Source organism: Nicotiana sylvestris, chromosome 10 (genome assembly GCF_000393655.2).
Source record: "Nicotiana sylvestris chromosome 10, ASM39365v2, whole genome shotgun sequence".
NCBI classification, from domain to species: Eukaryota; Viridiplantae; Streptophyta; class Magnoliopsida; order Solanales; family Solanaceae; genus Nicotiana; species Nicotiana sylvestris.
Window position 1 is genome coordinate 7303681 of NC_091066.1, and position 9446 is coordinate 7313126.

The 9446-nt window shown below is 38.2% G+C and overlaps 1 protein-coding gene across 1 annotated transcript; it reads right to left on the reverse strand.

Annotated features, from left to right (window-relative positions):
- Positions 1-1531: 1531 nt before the first annotated feature.
- LOC104234991 (conserved oligomeric Golgi complex subunit 7) lies at positions 1532-8837 on the reverse strand. The gene is made up of 10 exons (XM_009788659.2): positions 8480-8837; positions 7896-7985; positions 7637-7756; positions 7454-7555; positions 7056-7330; positions 5216-5361; positions 4464-4662; positions 3057-3732; positions 2565-2897; positions 1532-2137 (listed from the first exon to the last, which is right to left on the reverse strand). Exons 1-10 carry the CDS (start codon positions 8762-8764, stop codon positions 1859-1861), a joined length of 2505 nt encoding a protein of 834 aa, XP_009786961.1. The 5' UTR covers positions 8765-8837; the 3' UTR covers positions 1532-1858.
- Between the last annotated feature and the right edge of the window lie 609 nt (positions 8838-9446).

Sequence of the window (9446 nt, forward strand, 5' to 3'; positions counted from 1 at the left end):
CCCTTATCAAGAGAAGGAAAAATATTTTCCAAAGCTCCTTCTCAACCTTCACCACCCTCAACAACCCACCCCACCCCCTCTCCAAAAAAATATTTTTTTTTGGTCAATACTACCCCTCTACCCCCTCCCTCACAATTTTTTTTTTTTTACTTTTAATTTTTTTTTTGTTGCAATTTCAAATTTCTATTTTTCATTTTTCTGCACCACCCACCACCCACCACCCACCCCAACCCCCTCCCCCTCCCGTTATACCAACACACCCATTATGTTAAATTATGCGGTAAATATTCTTTTACGCGACTAATCAAACATTTTATAAGTTATGCAGAATTTTTTATTGGAATTACTTTTGACAGTAGACAGTTGGAAAGAAGATATTTCAGGATTAATTTGTAGTATTTTTTAATGTAAAAATTGCACATGGCACCCTATTTGGTCGCCCCCATTTAAGGTATATCCATTTTTTTTAAACTTTTAACTTGTACCCACTTTTAAACAACTTCAGCTCCCTTTCTCCTCCCCTTCTCCTCCTTCATTTTCTTTTTTCTTCTTCTCCCGTGGCCCTCTTGTGCAGTTTTTCTCTCTACTAGGTTTGCACCCTGTGGTATCTTTTTAATACCTGCGGTTCAACTTCTTTTAACGCAGTACATCTTCATGAAATTCGCTCAAATTAACTAGACCCTTTACTTGAATAGAGTTCAACATTTATAACTCTATTACAACACCAGACTAAAATGACTTACAACAAGCAACTCTGTACAGTATACCCAACACTAAACAAAATAACATGGAATGTTTGTCAGTTTCTTTCTCACCTGGCGACATTTTTCATTTATACGCCTGCTTTATCACACTTCAACATACAAAAACAAAATTTTGGATTCGTGAGATACAAAAAATTCACATTTGAATAGCAATATACAAACATGACCATGTCAATGAAAGAACAAAAATAAATTCCATTTGAATAAGGAGTACTCAGAATTGAGCATGGAGCTTGTTTAAAGCAAAAGAGCTTGTTAAAATCTAATAACTGTAAACTAAACTTGGGTGAGTCATCAAAAACTAGAACATCTTGATAGTGGGATTCTCAGTTACAAAGACAAGAGTTGAAGTTTGCCAGTTACAACACAAAAACTTTAGTTCTAGAGCTGAAGTTTCCAGTTACAACTCAAAAACGAATGCTGAAGTTTTGCGTGATTGTCTTTGCTACTTCAGCCCCGTGTGCTGAAGTTATGCGAAAAAACGGGTACGCTTGCAATTTTTTTTGCAAAGCGAACACAAGTTAAAATGTAACATAAAAAGCGGGTATAGATGCAAATGCCCCATTTTAAATCCTCAAGGAAAGGTGGAATAATTAATCTCGGAATAATTAATCCTGAAATAACTTCTTTCCAACCAAACGACCCCTTAGGCGTATACCCAACGAGGTATCAATACCCACAATATAACCAAAAGCAATCTGTTCCGCTGGAATTCTACTAATATTGCACAAACAAACAAAACCTATGGTTGCGAAAGAAAAGAAAAGGAGACAAAATTAAGATCCAACTCGCACTATGTTTATCTTTCACATATAGCTCTAGAGCTGCACTTGTAAAAAACTTTATCAAGGACTTGAAAGTAAACATAAGCGTTATCTATGAACAACAACCACCACCCAGTAAAATCCCACTAGTGGGGTCTGGAGAGGGTAGAATGTACGCAGACCTTACCCTACCCCGAAGGAATAGAAAGGTTGTTTCTGGGAGACCCTCGGCTCAAGTATTATCTACGAAGAAAAAGGAAAACAAACTCTCTACGACAAATGGGTCTGGTTTTGGTCAATTCCTGTAACAGCATGACTAAGAAGTAGTCATTATTCTAAACTGATACGACGCATCTTGCAGACAAGATTAGCAGTAGGAAGATCAAGCTGATTCCCTGAATCTGTTTTTATTAGATCCTTGAGCTGATTTTTAGGTGTTGAAAAACATGTCTGGAATGTGGCAAGAACTGTAGGAATTGGCATTGATAGAGCTGAAAGTACATTGCTTAGATACTCTATATCGACAGAAAGCTGCTGTGCTCCACGATCTGTTATATACTGGATCCCTCGAAGCTGTTCCATGTAAAGTGCGGTGGCACCTTCAGCAACCTTTTCAATAAAGGCAAAGGAAAATTAGTCAACATATAGTTGTGAGAGAAAATACATTTGGAGACACGGAAATAACTAGTTGGTCAGTGTCTCAGCAATGATGATTTCCTAGAAAGAGCAAACAATGCACACCCCACAAGTAGTTTGTAATCAAACTCAGCTTCTAGATGTTTCCTCGTGATAATTTTAATTTCTTTTACCAAAGTTTATGTTAGTTCAGGCTTTGGTATTCTAGAGAATTTTTATTTGAACATTATAAATGGAGTAATGGTGTTGTTGGCCAGATGAATTAAAGCTCTCGGTTGATAGCACGGATACCTGTAGGTATTTTTTTTTTTTCTTCTTTTTTTCCCCTCCCAAATTAGGAGGATACCTGTAGGTATTTGCTCACCAGTTCGTCATAAAATATTCAAGTAAAAAACAATACCTTAAACATCCATTCAGTTGCAAAGTACTGGGCCTCATCAGCATTGGGATCACTGTTGGAAATATTCTCTACAAGTGGCTCTAGCTGTTGGGGTAAAGTAAGGAGATATTCACCAACACCAGTCACATAAGACTGGGGGTATGCACTGAAGGTTGGAAGGGGCCGAGCACTATGTTCTTCAACCGATGACCATATGGGCAGGCGTGACAGATCAATGAACTGCTGCCGTACTTTTGATATGAGAACATCATAAACAAGCTCATTGACTGCGTCTGTGAAAGCCGTAACTCGTTGTGATGCTACTGGAAGTGCATGGAACCTGGGATCTTTAGACTGCAGAAGGCACAAGAGAGAAGTTATCAATGTAAGATCAAATTTGCATAGAAGAAGATTGGCAAGGACGCATTAAAGGAATAGAAGGATACAATTGCTAAGCGAATAAGAAGAAAGACAAGCTCCCAGATATGTGTAACTATTGTGGGAGCCACTGACCTGCTCCAACAAATTAAGAAGCTTCCGAGCCTTCTCAGGAGTATCCAATAGACTCACAGCTGCCACATCCAAGACCGCCCTTCGAGCAACAGATAATTGCCCACTTCCATCATCATTGACTATATCTGGTTGGTTCTGATCAACACTTGACCCAAAAACTGAGAAAGCGAGACTTGTACTCAACCTAGCAAGAGTAGCCTTGAGGGAAGCTTCAAAGACTGAAGATCTACTGGTTAAACAATCAGCAACGGTGAGGATCTGCAGTGCACCTTGAACAAATGACCATTCCTCCTCACTTGATGTGAAGTCAACTTTACGTGCATTTGGAGCTGCTTCCCTTCTTTCTGCTGAGTCTTTCTTTGTACTAATAGCATCCATATCAAGTCCACAAACAGCTCTCAATGATTTTAGGTTCTCCTGCAAAGTGGAAATGTATTGTAGCATAACATCATCCAGCACAAGAATTAGCTCATCCACCTCAAAACCACCAGTAAAGTTGATGCATCTTTCAACTGCTGCTTCAAGAAGCAAAATGACGTGTGGAATTGACTCTTCCATCCTTCGTACAGTTTCACTAAGTTCAACTCCCTGGACTCCCGCAAGAGTAACAGCAGCTCCTCTGAGATCAAGGCCTGCAATCTCACCAGAGAGAACTGCACGCTCCATTTGTCCATATCTAGATCACAAATTTAAAAGCATTTAGTGTTCTAATACTTGACACCGCAAAAGCAGATGGCCTTGCGATTTCAATAAAGATCCTCATACGGCACCAGGCAAGCTACTTGAACAAAATGCTCAACAGTTTCAGAGAACCACCAAATTTTGAGATTTCTACATGTAAATACTCAACATGTCTGATGGTACCAGGATGATGACAATACCTGAGCAGGAAACCCATGTTAATTGACCTATGAGTTAATACTTATTTATTACAACCAGCTCCAGCTATGCATAAAATTATCAAGGTCTAGGATGTAAGAGAGCAAACAGAAACAGTGTGATGTAAGATCTCGCATATCACAAGAAATTAATTAATCATTATTCCTAAAAACACTTGCAGAAAAGAAATGAAAGAAAAACCTCCTCATCAAAAGCATTAGATTTTTTCAACTCAATCACCTAGTCAAGAACAAAACTTTTCCAACTCAATAATCCAAGACTTGAAAGGACCAACACTGAATAACTTACATGGCAATGGTACTCAACTCGACCTCACCATATAAATGCATTTCAATCAAATAAAAGACCTTCACATAAGACTAAGAGCACTGCTCTTCAAAAGGAAGAACCAGGAAGAATAGAGAAAATTTGGTATCTGGATAAGGGATGCCATATGCAACGGAAAAAATATGTGAATTTGTGAAGTCAAAGGTGATAAACAAGAATATTTGCTTTTTGTATGCTTACCGCCGTTTGAAAGATTCATAAGGAAGGAAGACTGCCTTCAGAGCATCCGACAGAACTTGTGGATCAGCGTCTGAAAACAGGTGTTGAATGTTCCTAGCAAAGCTCCCTGTTGTACTCTGAAGTTCAATTAGGGCCTCCAAATGTTTAGTCTGAATCTTGGCACCTTTTGGCAAATCTCCATTTGAGATATCGATTATACCTGAAATTTAATGTAAAATCTGAGGCATGATGGATGAAAAATATCCAAGAACTTTGAGTATCCAAAAGGAATACCGATAGTGTCATCCAAAAAGAATACAACAACAAAAACGACCCAGTAAAATCCCACAAAGTGGGGTCTGCGGAGGGTTAGTGTGTACACAGACGTTACTCCTACCCCGATGGGGCAGAGCGGCTGTTTCCAATAGACCCTCGGTCATCCAAAAAGAAAATAATAGGTAATTAGAGCTGATTCTTTCCATGCACAAAATGGTGATAGTGACATCCAAATAGCTGATTTGCACTTTGAAACTTCAATTTTCAGTCTTCCATATATATAACTACTTTAAGCCACTTATATGCTTGGAAACTAGTTGGACACCGATTCTTCAGAATGTTTAATGAAACAGAGAAGGCAGCATCATAACTGTAAGATCAGAAAAAAATGATAAACGTTATCACTTGGATGAAACTACGTGAAACTATGCAAGAGAGCAAGAAGTCTATGTTTAGATCATGGTTCTCAAAACTCCTAAAGAATGATAAAACCTCACCTTTAGCCAAGGCTTTTGTCTCTGGCACAGCATCCCCAGTGGCAAGGTTAATCTGTGATGCAAAGCTCATACCAATAGCTGACATTGTTTCAATTAGTAGGTTTGGTACAAGAGTTCTGAATTCTTCTGGAAAGGCAAGCATACACCTGCAACAAAAAGATCTATTGTTCACTAAGGAACACCAAAGAGAGATGTCCTAAGCTTTGCCTCCTTTAATCTTCTTTATTTTCTTGAGTTTATTTTTATTTTGGTAGGGGAAGTGCCTCCTCTTTTATCTTCTTGAGTTTATTGGGGAGGAGGCCATGGCTGAGTTATAAAGCAAGAGGTTGGTGAATATTGAATCAAAGGCATCTTCCTCATAAATCAGACTAGCAAAGTTAGTAGCTGTGGCATATTAAACTAGTATTTCACCAATTAACCACTCAATTGCCCCCCACCCTCCCCACCCCCCCAAAAAAAAAAAAAAAAAAAAGAAGAAAAAACTCACCAATTAATCACGTAATGCCGAACCCTTCCCCGGAAAAACCAAGATGCTTTCATGCTTTAGAAAAGACCAAATAAGAACTGCATAAAAGAGGTCGCAATGCCATTCAACATTACATTCGCCAAATCATAATGTTTGAAGAAAGTGATGAGATGATTCCAAAGTTTCTCCTTTTTGAGTAAGGAGAAACTTTTGAATTCTCTCATCACTTTCTCCAAAAAATATGATTTGGTAAATGTAATTTTGATTCCAAAGTTTCTGTGAATACTATATCCTGAATGGGCAAAAAATGTTATGGTTGCATTCAAGCTTCTTTTTAACAGCTCGGATCGGGAATAAATGAATGCCAGTCAATTTGGTCTCTCCTATGATTCTTCCCTCCGAAAAGGCTTTTCTATAGTAACCAAGAGCTCACTCTTTTCCTTCCTTTGACCCTGTTTTACGTCTTACTTTTCTCTTTCTGCTTATCAGTTAGAAATAGTATCAACTTAAATCTGCAGTCTGTCACCCACAGGTTGCATGTACCCTTTGACCTTAGTTTTCGTTTCTTGTTACTAGTAGTGAGGAGGGAATAAGTTTACCAGAGACAAAACAGAGCACCTAAAAAAGAAGATAGAAAAAAGAAATCCAAAAAAAAACATGCAATGTAAATGAAGCCACGAAAGGAATCAGAAAGAACGAGCAATTTTTTTTTATTACATGCTTTTTTTTTCTACATCACCAACTCATCAAGCAGTTTGCTATAGCCCTGAAACGTAGGTGCCAGATAACCTATCTACCGATGTTAGAGCAGATGGGGTCACACTGAGTTTTATAGCAGCAACTTCAACCCTGGTATCTCCAAGTTATTACTCCTATGCCTTAACCACTCAACCACTCATTTCAGGGACTTTAAGTCTTCTGATAGGTAGATCTTTTTCATTCCGTAGCTGTACTCATATAAGAATCGACATCTAGATGTCAATCTAACATATAAGCAGTTCAATCAATAATGAGACTTTCTATCTATTAATAATAACATAACTTCTAGTAAGACAACATTAAAACTTTCTGAAAGCAGGAGAGCATTTGACTTCCAATTACACTCCAGCAGAAAAACGAAGTAGATTTTTTTTTCTTTTTTTGATAACCGAAAAACCCCCAGGTGAGTTAGTTGGCCCACAGTTCAAAACTCAAGAGATTATGTACCCCCCCCCCCAAACCCTACTCATTTAAATTCCGAGCTCCTAGTGAATGGCAGGGTTCTAGCTCATCACATGCGCCCCATTCTCACATCTCACAGTGCGTCAAGCAAAGCCCTAGGGGCAAAACCAAGTAGAATTATGTGAGCAAAAGTTGAAGAAAAGCAATCCATACCACTTCCACTCCTGTTCAAGATAAAGCAACAATTCATCGTAGAAATTAGGCAGCCAACTTGAGAATGATATCATGGATGAATGAAAATCCTGAGCATTTGATAGTCTTTCTGTTTCACTTTTCTCATTTGCAACTTTATTAGCCTGCTGCCTCAAGTCAAAATCTTCCCAAAGCCGCTTTATTGGCTTGATGTGGACCTTGGTGTAGTGCAGCTCTAAGGACTTGAATCTCCCAATTCTCAGTAGAATAGCACGCATTTCTTGGGCAACATCAACCTATAAAGTAGCAACGAGGGTCTTTTACTGTCTCCTATGGTTCAAGGAGAATATGCATTCACTTGAAAATATAAAATGTAACTTTTAGAAAGGGTTACAAAGGAGAAAGACAACTAAAGTCACCTTTCGATTGCTTAGAGCATCTGTTAGTCGAGGTTGGACCATTGAGTCTAGTCTATCTTCTAGAACTTCAAGCTGCCTCCTAATATTAGCAAATTCCGCAACCTGAAAATTGCACGGAACTTTAATAAAGCAAGTGTGACACACATTGTTATGTAACTAAAAACAAGCAAGTTAAAACACCACCTCTCCAACGGCAGCCAAGCAGTGACTCATATTAGCCAGAGTTTCTGCAGCTCGAGGAAGATCACCACTGGCAAATACATCCTCCACTGTTGAGCTTAGTTGAGTTAAACCAGCAGCATCCTTCCAACGAGATAATACAAGTTTTTTAAATACAAGGGAAGTTAGCAGGAAACTCGAACAATTGTTAGTGTAGCCTTAGGGGAAGTTTTTTATCTAGAGTTGAAATTTAAGTTAAACATCACTTTAAGAAAAGTATTACCTGCAAAGTCTCATATGCAGCTTCCATTCTGCGCTTGACAGCATCAACTTTTGCAAGTGTAGCTACAGATTCAGCAGATGATCCCTCAGCCTGCGAAGGAATTCAAAGTTGTGAGAGAGGAGAATTACTCATTGATATAGAGGACCTTTCTACCTGGTAAAACCCCACAATTATTGAACTATATTCTCATAATACCAAGCCTATAACTGAAGACAACAACAACAAAAAACCAAGTGCAATCCCACATGTGCGGTCTGGGAGGGTAATGCGTACGCAAACCTTACCCATACCTTGTGAAGGTAGATAGGTTACTTACTATAGACCCTCGGCTCAAGGAACAGTGATAATAAAGCAACAAACAATAGCAACAACAATGAAATAGGGTAACGGAAGCGAATGGCACAACATGTAATAATAAAGAACCAGGAACAAGAAAATACAAGAATAGTACTAGTACTACTGGTAAGCCTATAATTGAAGACTTGTAAGTAAATTCTCAGAATTACAAATTCTATACACTCAAAAAAAGGAACCCTTAGATTTTCGACATTTCAACTATAGTAACAATGAAATGCGGAACCGACCTTTTTAAGCTTGAGGAGGATGGCGGAGAGAGCGGAGCGAAGGGTGAGAGCATCATCACGGAGGCGGCTGACATCGCGAGTGGTGCGGGGAACACGGAGGAGTGCGGCGGCGCTTTGCTCCTCAAGGGAAGCGGCGATCTCTTCGGAAACCATCTGAAGCTTCATTTCCAGATCCACTAGGTGTTTGTCCACTGGATCCTGTGGATGCCGTGACTGAAACACTTCGTTTATCCATTTTTTCGGGTCGAATTTCTCGTCGGAGAAGGAACTCAGATCCACCATCATCCTTCCCAATCTGTATCTTCTCTGTTTCTCTGTCTGTTAGAACAGTTGAGAGAGATCATGCAATTGTAGCACTGGTATTTTGCTTTTTTACCCCTTTAATTTCTTAAAACTAACAAAATTGCCCTTTGTTTTATATAATTGGTTTCAATTAAAAGACCTTAATTACATAAAAATTATTAAATAATGTATATGAGACAGAAAATATAGATTATTAAAGAAAAAAATGAAAAACTACCTGCTATGTCCATTTATAAGTAACTCATTAAAAAATTGGTCAATTCATAAAATATTACTAATATTAGCCAATTGGCTATTTGTAGTAAAAACAAATGTCAAATTTTTGCTTTCTTTTGAGTGGGTGTTGTTAGAATAGATTGAGTACATCTTAAGGAGCTTGAATCTCAGTTTTGGGATGATTTGGTGAAGTTTTGAGATGGTTTGAATTGAAATTCAAAGTAAAAACTGAACATGAAAAGAAATGATATGTGTATTACACTGTGTATCATTTGTGTATCACATATGTATCATATTGTATCAATTGTGTATCACATGTATATCCATGTATACCTGTGTGTGAGATACATGTATCATACATGTGTTGCAGAAGAATTTTTTTTAACACGATTTAATTACAAAAGTTTGGTACAAAACCAGTCCAAATCACCTCCAATCTTCCTCAAAT

Coding starts and splice junctions, on each gene's coding strand:
- LOC104234991 (XM_009788659.2), bottom strand. CDS start 8,764: ATGATGGTGGATCTGAGTTCCTTCTCCGACGAGAAATTCGACCCGAAA. Junction 7,757..7,895: donor CTGCATATGAGACTTTGCAG/GTAATACTTTTC, acceptor TCTCGTTGGAAG/GATGCTGCTGGTTTAACTCA. Junction 4,663..5,215: donor GACAAAAGCCTTGGCTAAAG/GTGAGGTTTTAT, acceptor ATTAAATTTCAG/GTATAATCGATATCTCAAAT.